We start from the raw sequence: 27,557 nt of genomic DNA, 5'->3' as shown, positions 1-27,557 counted from the left end.
AGGCACTGAAGATTCAGCCACCGCCACGTTAGCATCTAAGAGAACCTGCACCTGCTCGCCTCAGCTGTGTTGAGCCACACTTAAGTCCCTGCAGTGTCTGAACGTATTACACAGGAGGAAAGAAGGCTGAAATGGCAGGGCCTACAACCATGTATTGCAACACCACTGCAGGTTTAAAGTCTTCAATTTCAATAAATCCCTTTAAATTATTGTCAGAAAATCTATCCGGCTAAGTTGAACTGTAAATTCTTGCACGTAACTAATAGTTTTAAATTTGGACGACTTTTAACATTTTACTTATGCTTAATTTAAAGTGTGGTTTTAAAATATGGAATCATTTGATACGATGTTTTACAGTTGCAACGATTTTAAGTAATCATGCAAATAAAGATATTACTTATCTACTTGATCACGGAGAACAAGGGTGAACTGAAACAAAATCAAATAGAAAGAAGGCGACATCTCTGTATGAGTGTGTGAGAAACTATCGTGGAGATAAACAGAGTTTCACTGGCAACAAAAAGAGCACATAGCACAAAATGGAGGCATTCAGAGTGTAGAAGGGAAAGCATTCATGGAAGACGGAAATACAAGTGGAAAATATTGAGCAGACATCTTGTTGCATTGTTTAAAATCATAGGGTCATGTGCATAAAGCAGAAGTTGTAGACTTGCAATAATGTGTAATGTATTTCTTAAACTGTTTATTGTTTGCAAATATGTGGTTATTTTCTGGTCTTTATATGGGTAAAGTGTAAACGCAAATACCAGCATGTGGGGAAGTTTTAAAATACAGCTTAGTTTTAAAAGCCGATGGTTGGTGGTGGGGGCACAGACATGTATTTTTTTGAATCCGGTGAAAAAACATAGATCAGGAAGACAGAGAATGAAAAAGATACCAAAACCGTCACAAAAGGAGAAAGCTGGGTCCAGCAAGAGTGAGATATGGGCACAGGGAGCATCTGGTAGTGGATTAAAGAGACATGAGTTGGATTTAAGACTACCAGCTTTGGTATTTGGAGCGCCGCCGTTTAATTGCACTGGTGGCGGCTTTATGAGCAGCACTCCGTGCCCCTGCACTGGTGATGGCTTTATGAGCAGCTCTCTGGGCCCCTGCACTGGCGGCGGCTTTATGAGCAGCGCTCCGGGCCCCTGCAATGGTGGCGGCTTTGAGTAGCGTGGCTTTATGAGCAGCGCTCCGGGCCCCTGCACTGGTGGCGGCTTTATTATCAGCGCTCTGGGCCCCTGCACTGGTGGCAGCTTTATGAGCAGCTCTCCGGGGCCCCGCACTGGTGGCGGCTTCATCAACAGCGCTCTGGGCACCGGCACTCTTTTTTTTTTTTTTTTACAAATTAAGCACTTTCTAGAAGCAGTTGAGAATTATTATCAACTGACATAGTGAATTATGGATTTCCCCCTTCATGTAACAGGTGACACAATGCAGGGCCCTGATGTGCACTTGAGAATTAATAATCAAGAAACCCTACATCCGACAAATCTCTGCGACTCAGTCAGAAGAGAAATGAAGGATTGCCTCAGTGCGGGTGAGGAAGAATAATTTTGATTGTCATACTATTGTTATTCAAATGTTTGAGGTCCCTAATAATTCCCAGCAGTGCAGTTTCCATTGGAGCTGGGCTGCTTCTAAGGCAATGCAACACATCAGCCCACTCTATGAGTTGTACATAGTTTCCGTCTGTTAAAGGTTTAAGCAACATGTAGGAAGGTAATGGGGCTTGTGAACTGTATTATTTCCTGTTTGGCATAGTAGCAAAAAAGCTGAAAAATCAATGAAAGTGTCGAATATTTAGTATTCTTGTTTCTTAGCAAATTGCAGTTCCTCTTTTTCAGTATTTATTAACAGTAAAACAAATTAGAGCATTAAGTATGCATATTACAAAATAGATGTTTATTTGCCCCATTTCATATAACCTATATAGAATACTGCTGAGGATTTATGCATGGGAATGTTCAAGCCAAAGATTGGAAAGAAGTGTGTGGAAACTCCTCGGTATGGCGAAGATTTGGTGGATAAATTTAAATGCAGTTGCTTTAATTTCTCAAAGTAGTACCTGTGTTCGTTGCTTAGATACAAAGGCAAATTTACTCTTTGATTTGATATTGATGCAAAGGTCTTTTGTTTGTTAATGTGCACAGAAAGGTATGAATATTCATAGTATTGAAAGGAAGATTATTTCATCGATGTTATAAACGAAAAACTGTCTGGAATGTGGACATGGATAATAGACTTGGCTTCAGCATCTTCTTTGCATTGCATTACAGACCACAATAAGACACGTGTTCTAACTCCCAATAGAGGGACTATTGACAGAAGAGTGTTTTCAAAGCTTTCCTAAAGGCAGACGTTCTTCAGTGTTCTCGAGTTCTTTCAAGATAGCATTCCTTTGAGCACTCATATTGTTCGGAAATGTTTTTTTCTCGCAAAGTACCCAACCATATTCTTTGCTTGAATAAGCACCCTCTGATTAGAAGACCTTAAAGTCATCACAAAGTAATGAGACACATTTCAATAAGATATAAGATAACGTTTTGCCATGGACAGACTAATACCTTGAATTTATTGGGGATATTCCTAGCTTCAGTGATGATGAAGAAGAAGTCTGACATTTTAACAAAGACAGTGAGATGAGTATATTATGCAATATCTCTTCAATAAAGGTAAATAGCTGACATTATCATCTTTTTCTGAAATAAATACCAAATTGATTACCGCGCTGGGTGCTGACAGTGACTTAGGCCCTCTTTGGTGGACTCTGATGCGGCATTGCCTATTCACATTTTATTGTGACCACACACACTACGTTTAGTAGTTTTATGACAGTGGCACTCTGTGATTAAGTCAGCGACGATCTGTCACAACATTTTTTGATAACGCGCAGGTTATTATTAGACCTGTCCATAATTTCACTCCTCCAGTAGTGTTGTAAAATAGATATCTTCATTATCTCCTGAAAGGGTCATTGTTCTCTTTCAACTTAAATTGTTTTGGTCCTGATGATGGTCTCGTGGACTTGGTACATTTGAGACCGAAATGTCGACGCTTAGTCCAGATCCTTTGGCTACAATCCTTAGATCTTTACCTATGAATTGTTCACTTTTTAGTGAAGACGGACACTAAAACCTAAAGAGTGGACTCCACCCACATTAGCATATGTATCTGTAATGATTGATTCTTTTTTTGATGATGATGTAACACTGTTGATGTGTGTCTTGATATTTTTTGTTATGTACCTCATGATATTTTATATATTCTATACTATTCTCTAGAATTTGTAGAGTGCATGGCTAACCAAAATTGGGCTTCACAGTGCTGTGGAACTGAGCAGAATGAGTCAGTTAAAAAGAATTAAAAATAATTAGGGGCAAAGAAAGTTTTTTTCTGAAACTCGTAAAATTGTCCTCCATTCTGAGGCTTTTAGGAGAGAGTTCCAAAGCCTGGGTGCGAGGTAAGCAAAATACCTACTTCCACTTCAAGTTTCTTGATTCTGGGGACAAGAAGTAGTTTAAGGTTGTTTGATCACAGGTCCCTGTTGGCATGGTAGGTAGTGGCTAATTGCTACAGGACAAATAGGCCGGTGTTATGCTTAACCCGATGTAAAATGCATAGTGCCTTAAATTGTACTCTGCAGCTTATGGACAGCCAGTGACGCGTTTTGAACGCAATGCAAGCTGATTGTGTTTTCTGAATACCTAACAGTAGCTGGGCAGCTGCACTTTGAAACATCTGAAGTATATATATTACTGATTTTGGCCTGCCTATATACAGTGAGTTGCCATAAACCACGCGGGAAAGGATTAGACCTTGAATCATGATTCTGCGTGATTCTACTGGGAACCATTTCAAGATGTTTCTCAGGGCTCCCAAAAGCCGATACAGCTGCCAGCCACCTTTTTTTGCTTTGGAGGCCATGGTTAGCTGGTTGTCCAGGGTCATCCCTAGGCTCTTTACTTCTGACTTAGGAGATGAACGCTTGTCTAACGGAGATAGACAATGATCTGATCTCAGAGCATTGAGTTGTTTCCCAAGACCAAATCCTAGGTCTTTCCACCATTCAATTTCAGACAGCTGACTGCCATCCACTCAGACACCTGTACTGAGTCCCCTGGAAAGAGTCCATATCTGGTGCCAGCGTAACAATCAGCTGGGTATCGTCCGTGTAAGATACCATCTTGAAAACGAAGGAACATATGTTATCTGAGAGCGGGTGGACATAAATGTTAAGCGTAGGGCTCAAGGATGACCCCTTGGGCCACCACAGTACAGCTCATGGCTGAATGAGAGGACTTCGAAACTGCGTTCATCCAGAAATTTGGCTAACCACTTGAGGGCTTTCCATGTAATACCAGCTTCTTTCAAGAAGCGTAGGGTGGTAGACCATATCGAAAGTGACACTCAGGTCCAGGAGGATCAGTGCCACCAATACGCCCTCGTCGAAGACCATTTTCAGATCCCGTTCCGCCCTTAGAAAAGCTGTTTCTGTACTAGAGCCCACACTGTAACCTGTCTGGGTAGGGTGAAGAATGTTATTGGTTTCCAGATGATCGGTGTTGTATCTAATCATTTTGTCTAGACCTTTGCTAACACCAGGCAGAAGGAAGATGGGTCTATAATTTTCTATTGTCTCAGGGTCTAGGTTGGGTGTCTTTAATAGTGGTCAAATAATAGCATATTTCCATTCCACTGAAGCACGACAGATTAAATAAGTCAGTCAAAGAGGTTAACATCGTAGTGCCCCCTTTAGTAGGATGTCAATTGGAGCTGGGTAAAGCGGAGAGCCAGATTTGATTGAGGTTGCCACAGCCGTGACATCCTCTATGGTCCATTGTGGGAAAGTAGTGAGTGGTATTTCAATGTCAGTGCCTGTTATCTATATTATCCCTATAGTCTGGTGAGCCTGATAGGGTGTCATAGATGTCTTTCACTCTACCAAGAAAGTGATTAGCTAGAGATTCATGTCATTCTCCGATGCTGTAGGCCTAGTTTCAGGTGTCATGATTTAGAAAGGAATTCACTATATCGTAGATCTCTTTTGTAGAGTTAGCAGATTGTTTGATCCTCTCTGCAAGATCATTTGTAACAGCTCTTTCGTTTTTGTTTGTTTCTGTATCTCCCTGCTGCTGCTAAGAGGCTTAATGGAAAAGAATGCTTTAAATCATCGCAGGGAAGGTGCATTTTAATGCTGGTCCGCATCAGAGGACCGGGGTTGCATTCCGCTGCTTTAACCATTTGTTTTTATCTGGCAAGCCAGAGGGAAGAGCGCGCGAGCTCAGAGGCCCGTGGATTGTATTCCGCTGCTTTAACCATTTGCTTTTATCTGGTTTTGTTATTGCTATTACATCTTGAGCGGTTCTGTCTTACTATTCTTTGTCTTAGCCAAGCTCTATCTAGAGAACAACAAGCGGCTGCCAGGTCAAATATAATAAATAAGTGAAATGTAAAGTAGGATTTGCACGGGCTCAGTTTAAGATATTTCTGGCAGCCCCTGATCGCAAAAACATGGTAACAACGGTGGCTTATGATAACGCCTGGACTCCAGATCAAACAAAAGGTTCATTATGCCGGCCTGGACATCGAACTTGGGCACTTTCACGCTTTTCCTTCACTGTAAAAAGAGCAGGCAGGTATAGCACGACCCCCACCTACCACTCAGAGCAACAGCCAAAGAGCCTTCTGTGAACACCTGGTGCTCCTTGAGCTGTTGCTGATGCCCCCTGCACTCTGTATCAACGAACCTTGAGTTTTACACCCCCCTACACTCCCCCCGCAGCTTCGGCATGGAGTCTCATCCACCTGCTAGGTTAGCTTTCTATAAACTTTCATTCAAGCTGTTATATGGAGAAACATGTACACACAGTCCCTCTCATCTTCCCCAACCCCTTTCCACCTGATTGAACGACAGTAAACAGTAAACAGTGCTTCACAAATTTCAATATCATTCCTTGGCATCGAACCACAGAGCTCCTCTCCCATAACGTTACAACTAAGCGGGCTCGTACCCCACCGCCCCCGTTATCTCGGGTGACGCACAATTCTGAATCTTCCAGAATGTCCAACTACCTCAGTCTCTGTGGGCCGTGGAGCCACTTAAAGTTTTTAGTCAGGTAAGAAAGTAACATGCCACATTGTTTTCGAAAGGTATGCTCACGTCCCTGGGCCATTTTCTACTCCCAGGAGCCCAAAACACTGCCACCACGTATTCTCACACAGGAGAATTACTGTTGCCCACCTAGTCAAAATCACATTTGGCTGCGAGCAGCATACATGACACAGTTTTCCCACACAGAGTACACTACAGATAATTTTCTGCTTCTGAGAGTCCTCCCAGCAAAATCACCTCCGCTCAAGGGACCATCTTAGAGACAGTGTTTTTTTACCCCGGACGGAAGCAATGTGTGGATAGTACCATATAATATGGGTGAGGGTACTGTCGCTACCTGCAGCTCCGACCACTACTGGAGCCGCCAATAGCATAGAGGCATAGAACAACAATCCCACAGAAGGGGCCCCTCAACTAATGCTTGGGCAGGGGGAAACTGCAAATTTCAAAAAGCATTTGCAATGCAATAGGTCTCGCATTGATGCGAGTTTGAGCAATTGACATTGCAAATAACAATGCCTTTTATTTTTTCAAAACATAAATAAAAGGCATTATTTACAATGCCAATAGGTTACACTCTCGTAACTGCGAGACCTATTGCATTGCAAATGCTTGTTTTAGTTGCCAACACTGGTGAGAACCAGGGTTTTTTTTCCCAGAGGTGGCATTTTTTAATTCGTTTTTAATGGGATTACGTCATCAATGTTCTTTTTTATCAATTTATTTACTCCTGTATATGACAACGAGACCTCTGCTTCTTCGGTTAAACTGGGGGCTGATTTGCATAGGGCTTGCTTCCACCAGGCCAAATTCAGTATAGACCATTGCCGGGAGGTCTTAGACTAGGTGGCTCTGAGTGCAGGCATTCCCACTTTTGGAATCGAGATTGGAACGATGTAATGGTTGGTCCAGACTGCTGGCAAAGGCTGATCTACTGTGAAATTAAGTACGTTAGTAAAAATTGGGTCCAGAGCGTGACTTTTGTTGTGTGTTGGAAGATTGACCATCTGAGAAAGGTGGATCACTGACAGGTCATACAGAAAGTTGGCAACCTGTACACACTCACACACTCTCTGAGTTTTTTACATGGATGTTTAGGTCCCCTAGTACCATGAAGTGAGCTGTCTGAAGGCTAGAGGCAGCTAATATGTCAGACACCAGCTTCGTTAACTCTACAGCTGGACCTGGGAGCAGGTATAACCGGAGCCAGAGAATGTGAAATTGTGGGAAATTCTGATAGAGAAAGCAAACTTTCACTACCTGGAATTGACACTGGGGTGAACTTTCAATCTAGATCTTTTTTCACAATAATTGCAATTCCTCCTCCTTTCTTGTCTAGCCGGGCACGCCTTACCATTGCATAGCCTGGTGGTAGGGCTTCTACAATATCAATCCCCCTTTCCTCATTGAGCCATGTTTCTGTAAGATACAGCACAACTGGCTGAGTTTCCTCTAGGAAGGTAAACCATTCTAATCTGTGCTTGGGGAGGGCTTGGCAGTTAACTAGGTACATGTTCCATTTAAGCATTGGCTGGCTCTTCTCCTTCATAGTCTCTTTGTTTAGATCAAGTCAGATTCTCATGCATCTTTAGGCTCTGTTGAATCTGGGGAATAGTTACAGGTGTGACAATTACCTGATAGCTTGGCTGGGTCCAGGGAGTGCTGGCAGGCCTCTTCTGGCCGTTTGTTAAGGCTTCCCAGCTCTGTTGATGTTATCTTATGATTGTTAGCTTCCCTGGTTCCAAGCACGCTTGGGCCCTGGCCCCCGGCGTGATGCGAACAGATGCAGATGGGCTTGTCTGCTTCGCGTCCTCGCATCAGCCGCCATTAAGTAATGTGGCCTTGCTACCAACTAGAGTGCCAACAGACTGGGCACCTCTCAGCAATGCAAGAAAGACTATTGGCACTGAACAAGGCCAAATAGTCTTTCTTCCAGATGGTCGAATTGCAAAGAGTGCTCCCACATGCAGTCCCCCCTCCCTCCCACAAGTCTGGCACCAGAAAGTGCAAAATGCAAAAGACAGGAGCTACGCTAAAAGAGATCTATAAAAAGGTAGGTAAAAACAATCACATTGAGGAAAAATTAAAAATGCCACTCATTCTAACCTCTAGCACATCCTCGTGCCAGCTGCCATTAAGTGATGTGGCCTTGCTAACAACTAGAGCACCAACAGACTGGGCGCCTGTCCGCAGTGGAAGAAAGGCTACCGGCACTGAACACGGCCAGATAGTCAAATAACAAAGCGTGCATCCATGTGTAGTTTCCCCCGCAGGCCCCAGGAAGTGCAAAATTCAAAAGGCAGGAACAAGGCTAAAAGATTTATTTAAAAAGGTATGTAAATATAATCACATTGAGCAAAGATATGCAAACAAATAGATTTGTGTTCAGTATTTTGTATACACCTGTTTCTTTGGATAAATTCACTTTAGAAAATTCCTTATATATATATATGTATGTGAATATTTTTGAGTTTGATTCATTTTATCACTATTTGGGCAATTAATTCAGTATTGATATCTGAAAATGATGATTATAAATGGTTCCCTTTCAGCCATTTACCTTTACTTTAGTTTATACCCAAGCTCGCAAGGACTACTGGGTTGCCCTTTTTCTGTTCAATGGCGACTACTGAGAGTAGCAATTAAGAAGATAACATAAAGGATTTTATAGCACCATGCGTCTGAAACAGTCTTTCCAGCAGCACTCCCTTGTTGCCGTCTGATGTGATATGACGGAATCAGGACAGAATTCAGAATAGGCAGAAATTAGAAAGGTATAACTTCAGGGAGATATCCAACGGGGAGTCTAAGAATGAGATTCCGGCACCAGAAATACTTGAGGCGCTTGAAAGAGTAGGGTGGCTGAAAACATAACAAGTGGAAGGCAAGTCGGAACAAGAGGATCCACTAGAGCACCTCAGGCATCAGAGGTTGTTATGTTGAACCTGAAGAGTGAGGAAGCCCAGAAGTAAGAGGAAAAGTTAAGTGAAAGAGCAAAGTAGACATAGGAAGACCTAACGCAAGGCATGCGAGGAAAGAATTACAGGGAAAGATCCTATTTAGGAGAATGTGAAGACACCCAGGGGAAAGGGCAAATATTATAATCACCTTATTGCCTTTATCAAAATCTCAAATTCTCAATTATTGATCTGGGATTTATAAAAAAAATGTTATACAGTGTTGTTTTAAAAACAGTGAGGCAGTGCAATATGCACGTTCAAAGCCCAACAATGACTGTGTCAGACATGTGCATAGTGGCGGGGTCATAATACAGGTCCCTGCAGCCCCAGGGGTGCAAAGGGGGCCCCATCCCTCCTGGGAGACCCCAACCAGTCAAAAGGGCACCTATTCAGCCCAAAGCCAAGGAATATCTGTAAGATTTGGGAGACTCAAGCCCCTGCATCACATTCTGCAAGGAGGGGCTATCATTGTGTGTTAAGCCCCTGCATAGAGGGCTTTAGATAGAAGGTGAGAAAGGATGCAACTTGAGACCAGCTAACTACCTTGAGGATGGCAGACATCTTGACCCAGTGAGCTAAGGTAGTCGAAGAGATGGGCCTATTTGGGCTCTTAAAAGAAAGGAGAAGTTGGTTAGAACAGGGAAAGGAGGATATGGGAGATGTACACCTGAATGGAGGATATCATGCAGAAGGAGGGGAAGGAGGAAAAGTAAGGGTACAAGACAGAGTGGGAGGCTGTGTTGGTACAAACCTATGTGGAATAAAGCACCTTCTGTAGCAAAATGTAGACCATTCAGGGATAACGCTCTAACATTTGAAACCTGTTTACAGGAGATAAAGCACAACGTAGGGCTAGTTTATTGGAGAGGTCTTTCTACTGAAGATTCAAGTTTGGAAAACCGAGCAGTAATAAAGGACAGGACTGGTTTTTTTTTAGTTTTTTTTTTTATATAATTGTATTTGCATTTTGCTCATAACAAGAAATTAAAGAAAGCTGAGTTCCTTCGGTTACAGTCCAACAAAGGCATACATACACAGTCTTCATCACACCTGATCCCCCATCATCATCCCTTTGGGTATCTAGTGGTTGTATAACCCACCCTTTTGCCAGTTGCCACTGCGGCGTGACATGAATCCTCTCGGTCTGGAATGGTCTGGGACAAGCGGGTCGTCGTCCTCCTCTAGTGGGAATGTAAGAACCTCTGGACGGCCCTCTATTCCTCCCCCAGCCCTCCATCCAACCCATAGTATACCCTCCATTTCCCCCATACCTTACGGAACTTTCTCGGGCAAACCCTCGCCTTGTATGTGACCCTCTCTACCGCCATGTACATGTCCATTCCCATTTTCCAGTCTCTGACCTGAGGTGGGGCTGCCACTCCCCATGATCGAGCTACGTCCCGTTTCACCACCACCAGAGCTAACATGGCAAAAAATGAGCTGCGAGCGGCCCAAGTCTACATCTCCGGGAATGCCTAGTATTACAAATTTAGCATCCAACGGTAGTGTCTCACCTAAAACTTTGCCCAGCTCCCCCAAAACCGCTTCCTAGTTGGTCTGTATGACGGGGCAGCCCCAGATGGTATGGTAAAAGTCTCCCTGTGTCTGTCCGCATCTCAGGCAGTGCGGGTCACTAGCACGGCCCATGCGGTGAAGCCGGGCTCTGTCGTAATGGACCATGTGCAGAACCTTGTTTGAATGAGACGGAGACGGGATTTAATCACCACTTCGTGTGGTGCATCAAAGCTCCCTCCCAATCTATATTTTTAAGTGCACCTACATTAAGTTCCCAGGACTCCCTCAGTCTCCCCAGCTTGTCTGGCGCATTATTATTCAAGGTCCGATATGTTAGCGAGACTGCCTTACTAAGCACATGTTCTTGTAGTAAGCGTCCCTCCAGTGGTGCGTACTCCGGCAGCGAGGAGGATAATGGACCCTCTGCCTGCCAGGCATGTCGTAGTTGTGCATATTTGAGAAATTGGGAGGTGTGCAACCCGAAGTTCGCCTGCAACTCACGGAAGCATTCGAGTTTACCCCTGGCTAGAACGTCCCCTAAAGTAGAGATGCCAATGTCATCCCATCCCTCGAAACCCCGGAGATTGTGAGTGTCTTTTAACCAAGGGCAATGCTACAGGGGCGTTTGCTTCGTAGGCTTGCGTTCCCAGCCCAGTGCTTTCGAAGCCCTGTCCCATACCTCTAGCATGATCTGTGTGGCGGGGAGAAGTATTCCCTTGCCCCTCCCCCATAGAGATAATAAATGAATGTACTGTTTACCACAGTGTCTCTTTCTAGCCTGTATGTGGGGTGGTCTGCCATGGCGTGGAGCCCAATAGTAGGCCTCCATATCGGGCAGTGAGATCCCTCCATTGTATTGGTTGCGACATAATGTGGACAATGCGATCCTCGGCTGCTTTCCGAGCCAGAGAAGGGAACGGAGCTCAGCATCTATTGCCCGGAAGGTTTGCGGTGGGAGAGGGAAATATTAATTCTGGAGGGCATAGAGAAAACGGGGCAGGGTAATAATTTTTAACATAGCCGCCTGTCCTAATATTGTGAGGGGGAGGGATTTCCATCTCTGAGCATCTGATGCAAAATTGGTTATGACCCGCTGGATATTTTTCTGGTATGAAAGTTTTCTATCTGTGGTGAGATAAATCCCTAAATACGTAAATCCAGTATGGGCTGTCTGTAGGCTCCCAGGGAGAGCAGGCCAGGCGGTCACGGGTCCTGGGGTATAGATGACCGATTTGTGTCAGTTTATGGCGTAACCGGAGCACGTCCTGTAGAGTTCCATGACGTTAAACAGAGCGGGGATCGTGATAGTCCGGTGGGTAATGTAAAGCAGGATGTCATCCGCATAAAGCAAAATCATTTCTTCCGCAGCATCCAGTGGGGTAATGCGTAAACCTTGGATCTATGGGCTCTGCCAAACCGCACAGGCCACAATCTCTATCGTAAGAGCAAAGAGTAGTGGGGAGAGGGGACATCCCTGTCGGGTGCCCCTTCTGATGGGGAAATCATCAGAGGTCTGGCCGTTTACCTTGACCCTCGCCCGGGGATCTCTGTATAAAAGTCCTATCCATTTCTGTAACTTAGGGCCTATACTAAATTTGACCAGGGTGGCCTCTAGGAAGGGCCAGTGTACCACATCAAACGCCTTTTCCGCGTCTAGGGACAGTAGGAAGTGTGGATCATCTCGGTCCTGAACTGCCATGAGCCAGTTGTGGGTCCTTCGTAGGTTTAACTGAGTAGCCCGGCCGGGCAGAAAGCCCGTTTGGTCTTGGTGTACTAAGTCGGTGATAACCTGACGTAGGCGCAAGGCCAGGATAGTCACCAATATTTTCACCTCCATATTAAGAAGGGAGATGGGGCGGTAGGACGTACAGTCCGTGGGGTGCTTCCCCTGCTTGTGGATAGGTATGATCGTGGCCATTCGCAGTCCAGGGGCAGGATTCCCTCTTGAGAGGCGTTCTGGAAAAGCTGCAGGAGGTGTGTACCTGTGAGATCGGCGCTTTTCTTGTAGAACTCTGCAGGGGTCTTCCCAGGACGTAGTCTAGTTTTGGCCATTTTGATTTCATCTACTGTTTTGTCGGAATCTAGGCCCTCCCTTTCAGCTTCGTCCAGTGATGGGGTTTGTATGCCCATCAAATAGCCGTGTATGGCCGCAGGTGCCCTCAGGTCGCGGGCTTTGTAGAAACGCTGATAGTAGGACGCAAATGTCACTATCTGTATATCTTGTGTCTGTGTAGTTCCTTGGGAGTCAACCACGCTCTATACTCAACGAGCTTCTGATAGAGATCAGGGTGTGTATAATATTCCCACTACCACGGATAAAGTAATCTCACAGTTACACGCACATGCATACATCATACGCTAGGGCCCATTTCACTAACATACGCTCAAATACTCTACCAGCAATAAACCTGTTGAAGGAAAAACTCCTAATCACCCTGCATCTATACCGAGGTCGATAAGACCTGGTTTTTGTGACTGTCCCTAAACATAATCTATACAACATATACAGCAGTAATCAAAAATGTAAACCCAATAATTGACAAGAAAGAATATCCAACACCATGTTTAAAATTATATTGCTTTATCTAAAATTAGTCAAAGAAAATCAATCAGAGTAAATCATTTCTCATAGTTACCTATTCTAGCTAAATGTCAGAACGGGTCAGGACAAGTCTCTCGGTAAATGTCTCTCAAGACGAAGTCCCTTCAGCATCAATCCTCAGCAACGCAGATTCGGTACGCGGCAAAGGCAAAATGGCAAGTGGCAAAAACCCTCTCTAGGCTAACATTTCTTATAGTTTCTAAACAATGGAAAGATACATTGGAAACATAGAAAAAACTGTAATGTCCGCCGGACTTGCTGAGCAGAGCGAGAAGGAAAGGATGTAACATCGCTACATTTGAAAATCTCCGCTCAGGATAAGTTCACATAATAAAGACTACGGAACAGGAACCAAGAAAATAAAACATGTATCATATTAGTTCTACTTCTCCTCGGCAATCGAGCCACAGTTCAGAGTTCTTCTCTAAGGCTCCTTTGTTTCCCAAGGCTGCCAAGGACATTTTCATTTCACTTGGAGATCTCCCAAAACTGCTGCTGTCCTCATGGAAAGTTTTCAAACAAGCAAGCAAGGACCATGGTCAGTTAGCTTCAGGACCATTTCCAGCAGGGGTCTCCCTCGTCACAGTTTTCATATTATAAATCACAGCCAGGCTCACAAATCGGCCATCTTTTCTAGGCCATCATAGGCCTCAATAGACCATCTTAATTAAAAGAAACAAAAACAACGTTACCACAGCATAGTGATTAAACAGTGTTAACCCCACTAATACCCTTATGTGTATGCATTTATCTAGCACTTGCAACATAAAAAAGCATTAATTCGGAAAGCATTTTGTGCTCAAAAATAAACAGCACATAGCAACGTTTAAACATGAAAACACGCACGTTATTTTTTAAAACAGCACATTTATGCACACCCACGTGTAACTCTCTCTTGTTAGGACAAACGGATTGATTAATATAAACACACTTGCACAAGACAAATAATTAATTATTAATAAATTAGTACAACGAATAGACATGCCAGAGCTTCAAAAGCCACTGAATTTTCAAACTGAAAACTCTGCTCCAGCACTTCCCTCTCTTTACGGCTAAGCCAAGGCAGTAGCTTTCCTGATTTGTCACCCACATCGTACAGCCTGGGCAATGTCGCTTGGGCCTGTGCCTTGGCCTCTTGCGTGGCCAGAGCCCTATATTGGTGCTGTGCATCCGTTAACTGCCGCAACACCTGCGGGTCCCTATGTGTGAGGGGCCGTCATTCTAGGGTTAGAATCGGGGCTTCCAATGTGGTGAGTTCTTCCTGCGCTTTCCTCTTTTCCCAGGCTATCCGGTTCTGGACCCTGTCCCGCAGTACCATTTTATAGGCTTGCCATAACGTGACCCCTGATTGCACCGAGCCCACGTTTTCGGCAAAGAAAACCTTAGTGTCCTCCCTGAGACCTTGGAGCACCTCTTTATTCTGTAAGTCCCACACCGCTAATGTCCAGCCCCCCTGCCCAGTGAGGGACCTCTCTCCCACTCGAACATATAGGGGCGAGTGATCAGACAACCCCCGGGCCTTGTAGTCTGCCTCATAGATGTCCTGGATAGCTCCCTGGGGGAGGAACACATAATCCAATCGTGAATGGACCCTGTGTGCCCCGGAGTAATACGAGTACTGTCGAACCTCTGGGTGCAGATGTCTCCATACATCCACCAGACCCAGAGTATTGGCCAGGTGGGCTAATTGTGTAACCGGGGGGAAGGAGCCTGAGTGCCTGAGCGGTCCAGAGGGACCTGCATCACGTTGTTAAAGTCACCCCCAATGATGTGCGTCGATCCGGGTGTTTCCAACAATATGTCCGTCACCCCATGTAGGGTCCTGGTCTGCAGCTTCGGCGGGGCATAGACAGAGAGGATAGTGACATTCCTCCTCCCCCATGTCCCTGTCACACCCACATAGGTTCCCTGGGGATCTATCCATGTCCATGTGATCCGTAAAGGCAGTGACTTTTTTATCAGGATGGCAACTCCTCTAGAACCTGATGTGTATCCCACGTGTGCAAGTACCATATAGGCTCCCCGTGCGAGGAACCCACACTTTGTGCCCTTGAGAAGGGTTTCCTACAGGAGTACCACATCCGGGTGAGAGCGTTTTATAAATGCCGACACTAGTCCCCTCTTAATTTTGTCACCCAAACCGTTAACATTCCAGGTAGAAGGACAGGACTGTTGAGACATCCGAGGTTGAAGAGTAGCAAGGAAGGGGGCGCCTATCTTTCATGAGCTGACAAACATGAAGGTCACCTTAAAGGAATAGCATTAGAGATGGGAGCATGGGCTGCAGTCGTTGAGTGAAACACATTGCTGGTTCTTAAAGAAGACCTCTAGTAAAATGTGTCAACAGGAAGTTAGTTAGAGAGGAAGCAAAGGCATTCAAATGCCACCCCAAGCACAAACAAAGCCTGGTGTTCTGGGCAGAATTTGGGCATATCTGGTGAGGGGTGCCTATGTTTTGTTGACAAGGTCAGCAGCAACCTCCAAAAGATCTAGCCATCTTGAGGATCATTTGACATTACTCATGCAAGAAGATGGGGTTGTCCTTGAAGAACCAGATTGTTATGGCGACCCTACTAAAAGGTAAAGTGATAAAGGTGGGTAGGAGGTGAGGCAAGACCATGATTAGTTGCAGAAGATGAGGGACCCAGGCCTTCGAGGGCCAGGGAGATAAAATCAAGACTACCCTGCATCAGAAGAATCTGGCAAAGAGGAAGGTGAGCAAAGTGAGGGAATGCATAATGAGGGAAAAGGGACCAATGTTGTAGGAAGGTGTCTGATGACCTGGTATCCAGATCTGTTTGCCAGCTCACTAAGATCCAAAATGGACTGTTCAGTCAGAAGGCAAGGAGATCCAGGTCCAGAGAGCCCCATAGGCCAGAGATGAGAAGGAAGATGCACTTGTGTAGCATCCAGTCACTGTAATCTTGGAAAATGCATTGAGAACCAATCCACCATGAGGTTTGAGAGTGCTGGTTTGGACTCTGTCACAATGTAAAGATTGTTGCAAACACAGTGTTTCTAGAAGTTCTTCAAGAGATCTGCCAGAGGATTGGATTTTGCATCCCCATTCTTGTTTCTGTACTGGATGACCCAAAGGTTGTCCATCCTCAAAGGTATGTAGAAGTGTGACTTGTGTTTTGGGAAACGCTTGTCAACAAAGGTGTTTGCTTGGAGTTGTAGGACATTGATGGGCAGTTTCTTAATGGCAGGAGGCTGAAGGAACCCAGACGAAGAGTGCCAGAGTTGGCTCACCGGCATGATCTTCTCACATCTGAACTGATGACGACGTCAGGAGAGGTGCCAAACATATCCTTGCCATTCCAGGCCACAATATCCAGGAGACACCAGCACAGGTCTGTGCCTGATTCACCAGTCAGTGAAATGCAGTCCAAATAATGGAAACCCCAGTGAAGGAGAGAGAGTTTCCATAGATGAAAGACTCAATACTCACGTAGTAGGAAAGATGGTGAAGAAGGATAGCTACTTTGAGACACACTTAATAAATTCACCACCAAAGAGGAGGCCATCCTTAGGGTTTGAGATAGGATTGGATTGGACGTCAGCTCAACTAGTTTCAGATCTAGAGAAAGGAGAATATCTCAGTCTTTTGAAGGAGATAGGAGACGTGGGTCATCCCCCAGAAAACCTTTTTTTAGGCTGAGCATTTGCAGCGCATGGCAGCTCTGCGAGGCCTGCTGTATTCAGGTATGGACTTGAAGCTCCGCCCACTCTGCGTTTAGTAGTCCCTCCTTTGTACTGCCTTGCCTCATTTTGTAACCTCCCATGAGGACACCCCCTGTTACATGTGTTGTTACTCGGTAGGCTTTAATTACAGCCTCCGACGAACGCTGTTTTGTTAAATGGTGTTCACCTGTCTGCTGTTGCAGGAAGGACACGCTCTCCAGCAAAATTTTTTTTTCTTCTTTTCATAGCATGGCACGCCGCGGTGATACAGTGGCTGCCGCACCTTTGGTTTATTTGTGGAGCCAAACACGGGTGCACATTTTTTTTTTTATATTTCTTCTCTTTTTTCTGTTTGTTTACAAGCGCCCCATGCTGCACTTTTATGTTAATGCGGCCGCACCCCTTTCTTCAGACGAGCCGTGTCTAAAGAAAGGTGTGCGTCCGCCATTATAGTTAAAGCGCGGCATGGGGTGCTTTTACAAAAAAAATATTGCAAAGCAATAGGTTTTGCATTATTTAAGAGCTTAAGCTATGGCATTGTAAATGACAATGCCTTTTATTATCTGTTTTAAAAACAACACATGAATAGAAGGCATTGTCATTTATAATGCCAATAGCTCAAACTCTCGTAAATGCGAGACATACTGCATTGTAAATGCTTGTCTTTCAATATGTTGAGGAGAAATATGGGCATCAGAGGCGGCGTGTTGACCGATGAAACCAAGTGTGAGTTGCGAGAGTGTTATTATGGAAATCATGGCATAAAAGCACAGGGTGACACATTATTTGTTCTAGTGAAAGAAAGGAGGGCCAAACTATTAAAGCGTGACTGTTGCAAGCAGAAGCACAGAAATACAGGTGGATGCATTGAAAGTTTTATGAAACGCTGCCATTGAGAAAGTCGGAGGGGCCAACTGGAGACAGGAAGCTGTCAGCAGCACTACACCAGGGGGCTGACTGGAAGACAGAGGACGCAGAGGCAGAAGCAGTAAGATAACGGCTTGATGAGAGATTGAAGCGCTTGCAAACTGAGCATATGGAGAAAAAAGTTGTAGAAATACGCTGAGGCAGGCTTGCAGCAAAAGAAGGGACGATTGGCGGACTGAGATTAAATGATGCCAGACGAAAACTCTGCTGGAGAAATCGCAAAAAAAAGTGAAGTCTTAAAAACATTTAAATAAACTGGAAAAAAAATCAAAGAACAATAACGAAGAAGGAGAAGACGAAAAGGGTAGATAGTAGATTGGAGGAACTCCTCAGAGTGGATAAACAAGGGGAACAATTACGATGCCTGAGTGAGCGAAAAATCAGAATTCAGATGTTTTAAGACGCGAGCGACTAGCACCTGTATCAGACAAGTAGCATGTTTACCATCAATAAAACAGTTCATATAAGGGCCCTTTTGATCTATTAGGATTAGAGCATACATGACACAGTCAAAACCTCTCAGGTTGTGCTTAAATTCAAGGTAAGGATTTTGGATAACTTGGTCAAATTGTTCGGAGAGACCTGGTGCTTTAAACGCAGTATTAGGACAGTGCTGTTTGCAATGACCCTGCTGACCACAGCAAAACAAGAACCTCCTGCTCCCAGGGCCTCTTCCCTGCTCCTTCCATTCCCTCTCCCAATTTGGTCGCCTCTTGCCCTCACCTACAACCCCCCTTTGAGGTTGTCTGCATCTCATCCCCTTGACCGTTCTCTGCATATTTTCAATTTTAAGGACATTCATTTCGATTCAGCCTTTTCTTTCTTTTTCTGTCCTGAGACCACACAGTGATTTTTGACCATCACCAGTTCAGCTATCTTCTTCATTTGCCATCTAATGAATATTGTTAACTGACTTCTAACAGTTGGTAATAATCCTTGTACAGAAGCAGTGCCATCAGCTTCCTGAGCCATCTGCGTTGGACTGGTTATGTCCGAATAACTCTCAAACACATCCTTAAGTCTGTCTAAAGAGTCAGCTGCTGACTCACCCTTACTTTCTTTACAATTCAAGTCTAATTATTCCCAGGAGCCACTCTTGTCCATCGCGCTTTCTCTACCAATCTTTCTGTCACCTCACTCTGCACTATCAGTCACAATAAGTGATTCACATTAGGGCCCTCATCGCTGGCATCACTTTGAGGGGGAGAAAGAGGCTGCCTTCTAGCCAGTCGTTCTGCAGTCTGTCCCAAGCTTTCAGGAGTAATAGTGAGACTTTATTCTCAAGGGTCTATACACCTTGGGGCAGAATGTGTGGGTACTCTGGACTGATCCACAGTAGTGAAATCAGCCTCCAACCTGGTGGCTTTATTTCCAACCAATTGCATCACAGTGGTGACCTGCGAGTTACCTCCTTGTGTTCCGGCTGCTTGTGGTCCTGCAGGTGCTGCTCTGTTTCTGTGTGCATCAACAGCTGTACCTGCAGCCCCATCAGCCAACATGGGGAACATATTCAACAGATCATCCTCCCTTGTGTCCTCACTCTCTGCTATAGTTCAGTGGCCTGGAGAAATAGATACAGAGGAGGGGAAGCAGTTGGAGAACAGGGCCCAACTCTGTTCCTGAAGGTGGCTAATTTGGTATTCCAATTTCTCCTGGATATCACTTCCACTCCTAACTTGGGGATCATGTTTACGTTTGTATGGCTCCTTATGCCATTGCATGGAGAGGAGCCATTATTCAGCATCTATATTATTTTTAGGATCCTGCATATTATTTTCTGTAAAATAGCTAATCTTTCTACATCGAAGGTACCATGTTCAAGAAATAATTTCTTCCCATTCCCATTATTGAGGTGTACCTACTCTTCTAAATATTTGCAAGTGTTTGCCATATTGTTGGTGCATAGCATGGGCAGGAGTCCCTTTTAGTGGGGGATTCGAATGTTTAGTCTGCCCTGCCCCCATTACCACTCCTTGTAGATCGTTCACACATGGGTAACAGTAAAGGGTCTGCAGAGTATGTGCCCACAACTCATCTCATGGAGAGAGGTGGGGAAGGAAACAGAAAACAGTAGAGGTTCTCCTTCAGTTATATTTCTTATACCTGATCTAGTAGGAGTTTGGGGGTAGTATCATGCACTCGCACCCAGAGATCTCCTTGCTTTGAAATGACCTTCAGTCAACACCCAGAGGGTTTTGTGAAGAGCTTCACCAGAGGGTCTCTTTCTCTCATACATTCATCCTTCAAAGGTCTGTGCTTCGAGTCTTAGCACTTCTGCATATCTTCCCCATTAACATAGTATTTCTAAAGCCCTGTGCTCCATACTGAGGGCTCCTCCCAGTCCTCCCTACCCTACCACTTTCTTTTTATATTCTCTGTTGTCTCCTCCCTGGATGACATTTATGCACACCCTTTTTGACAACACATGACCCACAAATAATATAAGCCATTCAAGCAAGCAAAAAACGTAAGCACATGTAGAATTTACAGAACGTTTTGGTTCAATTAGCAGTCATACTTTAGCTAAAACACCAGGTCCAGCACTTGGTCGTGCTTCACCCCAGTTCCCCTGGTAAACCTCTTCCTTTCCTATGGCATCTTGGGTCGTTGTTTGGAGCTCTGTCCAGTGCTCCCCACCTTTTTTTTCTGTTCAGGCGATTCCCAGCACAACACGCACCGTCTATTAAAAATAAAACAGAACGTGTCTGGAAGCCCAAAGGCTAACTTTCATTTAATTAAAAAATAGCTAGCAGCACATCAAAATCATTAACATACAATTGTCAGTTCAACTGGCGAGAGCTCTAGCTGGAAAATACTAGTCTATGGAACCGAATTATGGGGTCTATTAGGATGGCGGGCAGACTTCAGTCTGCCCGCCACCCTAGCGGTGCTGAGACTGGCCGCCAGTGGTGCGGTGGTCCCGCACCACCAATTAAGATGCGACCACCACCATGGTGGTCGCATCCCGCGTATTCAACATTGTGGCAGGCGGTGCTGTGAGCAGCACCCGCCACAATGTAGAAAATGAATGTTGTACATTGGCATGCACAACCTGACAGGCACAGTGAAGTGCCTGCCACCTTGTGTATGCCAATGTAGGGGGGTACCATGGGTACCCCCCCAAGTGCAGCCCCCCACTTCCCCGGGGGCCCACAATGGGCCCCCAAACCGATTCCCGCATGCCTTTCCATAGCGGAGTCTCTGCCATGGAAAGGCATGACACCGCCCACATCATAATCATAGGTATTTTGCGCCCGGTAGGCAATCGTGACGTTGCATACTGGCGGAAAAGCGGCGGACGGTCTTTCCGTCCACCGTGGTACCCCCCTCCATGATAATGAAAAGGCCATCCGGCGGGGTGTTTTGGCAGGTGGATCACCACCGCTGGTTGGGCGGTGGCGATCCGCCCGCCATGCTAATAGGTCCCTATGTGTCCAGTTACGTGTTACTTTCAGCAGACACTTTTCTAATGTGTTAGTGGCAGGAGTTTTTTTCCAGAGTAAGCACAAGACACCCTTTAAGGGGAAATGCCATTCATGATTGCAAAACTGAGCTCATTATTCTCCCAAACAGGTGCAGATGTATAACCTTGAGTAACATGCCTTCGGAAATTTAGCAAGCATATCTGAGGCTAATCTAATCAATAAGAAACAACATCAGTAACGGTTTATAAAATAAATTGCTACACTCCTTGCCATTCAAAAATATATAAAACAATAATTCGGTAATATGTAAGGATATATGTTTATATTTTCGAACATCAGCTCTTTTACCTCTATAAATTGTGATCTTGTATTTTTTTCACAAATAATTTGACCAGCTCAGCAAGTTATTACTTAGGGCCTAATTATGAGTTTGGCAAACCCATGGTGGCATTGCGACTTCCGCACTGGTGGTCCGACCGCCATATTTGGAGTTGGGTGGTCGGACCGCCATGGGCACTACTACTGCCAGGGATCTACAATCCCTTGGCGGTGGCGCGGCGGTCTAGGGCAGCAATATACTGGTGGTGCTGCTGCTGCGGCACAGCCAAACATATTCTGAGTTTCCAGACCTCCACACTTTTCATGGCGGTAAGGCCACCATGAAAAGTGTAGCGGTTAGGAAACTAAGGAGGCCACTTCAGGACCCCTTGTTGCCCCTGTGCAGGGGGGTGCATGCAGGGTCGCACATGTTGTGTACCTTGTCTATATGCACCCTTGTTCCTGGCCGGCATGAACTACAACAGTCCATGCCATTAAGGAACTTGCTTTAGTTGTCCCACGGCGATGTTGTGCTAAAGCTCACATATGAGCCTTAGCACAGCATCGCTGTGGGGCTGCCAAAGTACCGACCGCCAGACCAGGAGAAAACTCCTAATCTGGCTGGTGATCGGAGGTTGAGTTTGGCAGTGTGGGAGCCCGCTTCCACACTGTCAAACTTGTAATCAGGCCATTGAATTCTTTTGACTTATGATATCCACTTATGACTGGCCACACGATGTTGAGCAAAATGTAACCAAGAATTTATTAATAAGTGGCTCATCTACAGCATATTCATCACTGTCTAAGATGGAGTCTTTACAACCCCTCTCTTTAGAGATGGAACTCAGAAATCCTCATATTCTAGAGAATTCTAAATGCATAAGAACACAACACCAAAGCTTAAGATTGCTGATCTTGTGACATCGATTGCAGGTCACTCAATAGCATGGACAAGTCTCTCCAGGCTAAAATCCATTGTTGGTGCTTGTGAGGCTGCCAGTTGAGAAATAGCTGGTATTTGGACACTAAAACAGACTTTTTAATATTGGGAGAGAGAAATATTGGAAAAATAATATTGTGATACAGAAATATCATGTTGCAGAAATATTGTGAAGAATATCGTTTTTCAGGTAAATAATATTGGTTTTAAGAAAATCGTTGTTAATACCATTTTCAGTATTATAGTTGTAAAGAATATCGTATTTAATTATTTTGATGTGGTTTAGTTAATAAATTAATGTTTTTGAATTATTATTATTGCCTGTGTAATTGTTATAGTTTTTTTAAATATAGTTTGTATTTTAAGTGATTTAGAATGTTGTATTCAATTGTTAATAGTAATTTATAGTGGGATGTTGGGTTTGTAGGGGGATAGGGTGGGAAGTTAACTAGGGGCTTTATAATGAGTTTGGCGGTGCAGGAGCAGAACTGCCCCTTTCCCGCACCACCAAACCCATGTTTGAACCGCCCGTCAGATTAGAAGTTTTCTCCTGTCTGGCGGGTTGTTCTTTGGCACTGCAATGGGAAAATTATGCCCCCCTTTGTGTATCCACATGGTGTGAGGCACAAGAGGGCCTGCCCCTTTGTTTCCTCACGCCACACTTTTCATGGTGGTCGCAGCGCCATGAAAAGTGTGGCGGTGTGGAGACTCGTAATATGCTTGGCGGGCCGCAGCGGCCCCACCAAGCATATTGCGGTCCCAATACTGCTGCACACCACCATGGATCTCTGGGGGTTGTTGTGGTCCCAGGGGTCGTAATTGGGTGGTCGGAAGACTGGTACCACCTGCAAAATGTCTTGTAATAAAAAAATATTTTGGAAAGGGGCTTAAAGGTTGCCCATTATTTACCTTCACTTACCATTAGTTGGCTCCCACATTGCTCTTGTTTTCCTGCTTCTAATTTGCAGTTCCTCCTCCTTGCCTCCAGCCTGCCTCCCCAGGCTGCATGTGTGTCCAAGCGCATCCATGCCATTTCAGGTTGGCTTGGTTGGTATTTTACCAATTCAAAGCTTTAATACTGTGCCTGGAGTGGTAAATGGCTTTTGTCATTTTACAGCTCGGCAAGGACAGCACTGTGCTAGTCCTATGCTTAAAGACTTTGCTGTAGAAATGGCAAAAGACTTTGTCCATTTCTATCTCGGCGTGGATAGCACTGTGCTAATCCTATGCTTAAAAACTTTGATAGAAAAGCAGACATTTGAGGTGAGCAGATCTAGAGTGTCGCTGGTGTTGAGAGTGCTCTATACAGGAGCTGCTTTCCACCTAAACTTGAGAACTACCCAGAGTTCTCTACTTTTATTTTTTCATAATTTATTCGTCACTCTATGCCTGAAAGGGTATTTTTTTGACTTATAATGGGTGATCCCTTGTGTCTGGACAAAGCTATACCTCTCTGAAGAGCTCTAATTAGAGCGAAACACGGTGTCAGGGGTTGCTTTTACTCATTTCAGGTTGGCTTGGTTGGTATTTTACCAATTCAAAGCTGTAATACTGTGCCTGGAGTGGTAAATGGCTTTTGTCATTTTACAGCTCGACAGGGACAGCACTGTGCTAGTCCTATTCTTAAAGACTTTACTGTAAAAATGGCAAAAGACTTTGTCCATTTCTATCTCTGTGTGGATAGCACTGTGCTAATCCTATGCTTAAAAACTTTGATAGAAAAGCAGACATTTGAGGTGAGCAGATCTATAGTGTCGCTGGTGTTGAGAGTGCTCTATACAGGAACTGCTTGCAACCTAAACTTGAGAACTACCCAGAGTTCTCTGCTTCTTTTTTCATAATTTATTCGTCACTCTATGCATGAAAGGGTATTTTTTTTAATATATATATATATATATATATATTATCTACTGGCGGTCGCCAGTAGATAGTTATAGTTAGGACCGTGTTTCTATAGGAAATCCGCAACATTCTATTTTGAATAATTTTGCCGCCGATTGACGAATCCTCGCGAATTTTTCAAAATAGGTGGGGCGCTCCGCTCCTACCCTGAAAGTTTTGGGGGGATTCGTGAAGCGGGGGCCGAGAAAAAAGGGGGGTCCCAAAACGCGTTTTCCCAATGCATTTTTCCATAGGACCTTTAGTCCAAGGTACAGCCCGAACGGCTGAACAGAATTTTTTTTTTTTTAAAAACCTTTATTGACACAGCAGTTATGTACAGTCACGGGCCTACAACCTCCGAGGCCGGCCGCTAGTATGCAAAAAGGAAACACAGTACAGCCAACAAATGAGCAACCTACACGGGAGGGTGGCCAACAGGCGGCTGAACAGAATTAATTGAAATTTGGCATAGAGGTAGTCTTCAGGTCAGGGATGTGCCTTTTGCAGGTCGGGAGTCAATCTGTTCAGTAGTTGCTGAGAAAATTACAGTTAAAAGTATATATATATCTATAAGCGCGCTCCATACGCGCACCGTAAGCTTACCGTACGCGCACGATGCCGTGCGCGAGCGTAATTTTGATTGGTTGTTGCATGACAGTAAACGTTCCACTCGGTCAAAATCAGGAAGTGTCGTCCGCCATTTTGTGTGTCTCACACTAAAAAACAAAGGTGGAGAACGTGAAAAGGGGGAAAGGTAGAGAGTTGGAGACCCCCTAGCCTTTGTCAGGGGGTCCAAAAAGACTCAGAAGTGTGAAAAATACATTTACATTTTTTTTTAAAAAATCGCGGGGTAAGCGTACCGGCGCGTACGTAAAATATATATATATATTTTTTTAAATGGTGCGCGTATCGTACGCGCACGGCAAATTTTTTTTTAAAAGATAAAGTGATAAAAAAACTTACAAAAATTGTGAGCTAGGGTGGCTCTTAAAAGAGCCCTTGTGTTAATACAGGGACAGAGGAAAGAAAGAATGGGAATATTAACAAGGACCACAGATGTGCTGGTCTATCTTATTGTTTATTAAGGAAATACTGGACTCCCCATAAACAATTAGACCATAACATGTGTTGCACCTCATTTGTACCCTCTGAAATCGAGGGTTAATGTCCAGAGAAGCAGAAGAGGGTGATGCTCCCACCGCAGATGAAGGGCTCTGCTGAGCTGCCGAAGATGTACTCGGCTGAGCTTCTGCGGATGTGCTCGGGTGACTTACTGGAGAGTTTGCTTCAGTATGTCGAGCAAAAGTCCTGGGATGTACATCCCTAATGTGTCTAACCATAGTGTGATTACCAAAGGAATACTTCTTCCTTGGATCACCTCTAGATAAGACACGCTCACAAAGTGAGCAGGTGACTAATGGAGCATTTACCTTTTTCTGCCCCTCTGGAAATGTAAAATATTCCCAAACAAAAGAATTCTTTTGTTTCCTCCTTCTCTGTCTGATGATGCTGCTGCCTTGCTCACTCTCAGAAGAGGAGCGCTGCTCTGCCATTGTATCCCAAAGACAATTCAGCTCCTTCTCCTAGGGAATCACAAGCAGTAATGAGGGGAATGGGTGTGGTGTAGGAAGATTCTGGAACTGAAAGTAGTTTAAACCAATCAAAAGTGTTGTTTCTTGATCACATGACCTACCGTACGCGCTCGGTAAGCTTAACGTACGCGCACGGGAAAAAAGTACGCATGCGCGTACGGAGCACGCGTGTACGACGCACGAGCGCATGCGCATTACAGGCAGTCGCGTAACCGCATACGTCGTTTTCGCGTAAGGAGCGCGCGCGCGCATGCGCGTAGGACACCAGCGCGTACGCGTCGGTGACGAAGTACGCATGCGTACGTAAATCGCGTACGCATGCGCACACGGAGCACACATACTACGTGCGCGTACCGTACTTATAACGTACCGAGCGCGTAGCGTAAGCTTACGGTACGCGTACGGTAAAAAAATCCATAAAAAGAAAAAAAATGTTAAACTATATCTAAAGATTTATTTAAAAAAGGTGAACCATTCCATATTGCAGGATACAGTAAATTTATGATTATATACATAGGTAGGATATTCTTTAAAAAAAAAACTCAATAAAATTAATTATTAAAAAAATTAGCATTTAAAAAACCTTGCAAATTCACTGAAAAAACCATAGGTTTCACAAACGTTATAGTTAGGAATTAGCATTTAAAAAACCTTGCAAATTCACTGAAAAAAACATAGGTTTCACACATGGTATAGTTAGCTGGACATTTCCCTCGTAAAAAACCATTGAAATTCCCCCGTTATAGTTAGCGCAGGCAACTATAACTCACGCGACCGCAATCCTCTGCTGATGACGTCAGATATTACATCACTGATTACATATGTGTCTTTATGAAAAATAAATATTTGTAATATATGTATAGCTAAAGATTAATGGAAGAAGACATGGGTAAATAGGTGTCTAAATACAGTGATGTAATATCTGACGTCATCAGCAGAGGATTGCGGTCGCGTGAGTTATAGTTGCCTGCGCTAACTATAACGGGGGAATTTCAATGGTTTTTTACGAGGGAAATGTCCAGCTAATCAGTGAATATATATATATATATATATATATATATATATATATATATATTCAGTGAAAAAACCATAGGTTTCACACATGTTATAGTTAGCTGGACATTTCACTCGTAAAAAACCAATGTAATTCCCCCGTTATAGTTAGTGCAGGCAACTATAACTCACGCAACCGCAATCTTCTGCTGATGCTAATACTGTATTTAGACACTTATTTGCCCATGTCTTCTTCCATTAAATTTTAGCTATACATATATTACAAATATTTTTTTTTCATAAAGACACATATGTCATCAGCAGAGGATTGCGGTCGCGTGAGTTATAGTTGCCTGCACTAACTATAACGGGGGAATTTCATTGTTTTTTTACGAGTGAAATGTCCAGCTAACTATAACATGTGTGAAACCTATGGTTTTTTCACTGAATTTGCAAGGTTTTTTAAATGCTAATTCCTAACTATAACATGTGTGAAACCTATGGTTTTTTCAGTGAATTTGTACGGTTTTTTAAATGCTAAGTTACTTCACGCCATTCGTGGCGTGCGCGCCCACTTAACGCAGTTCGTTCCGTGCGCGCAA

At 44.3% G+C, this 27,557-nt stretch overlaps 1 protein-coding gene across 4 annotated transcripts in view; it reads left to right on the top strand.

The window, feature by feature from the left end:
- LOC146866792 (uncharacterized) overlaps positions 1-27,557 on the top strand; it is a 218,472-nt gene that overhangs the window by 120,100 nt on the left and 70,815 nt on the right. For 2 of the 4 annotated variants that reach the window (XM_085601370.1, XM_085601362.1), the window contains exon 6: positions 1,430-1,543. The exons of the other annotated variants lie outside the window; for them this stretch is intronic. In XM_085601370.1, coding sequence (XP_085457496.1) covers positions 1,430-1,543 — 114 coding nt within the window. The remainder of the gene's footprint in view (positions 1-1,429; positions 1,544-27,557) is intronic. 4 annotated transcript variants of the gene reach the window in all.

The sequence above is a fragment of the Triturus cristatus genome, chromosome 1_2, assembly GCF_964204655.1.
Source record: "Triturus cristatus chromosome 1_2, aTriCri1.1, whole genome shotgun sequence".
Lineage (NCBI taxonomy): Eukaryota > Metazoa > Chordata > Amphibia > Caudata > Salamandridae > Triturus > Triturus cristatus.
This window is presented reverse-complemented; position numbering and strand designations above follow the sequence as displayed.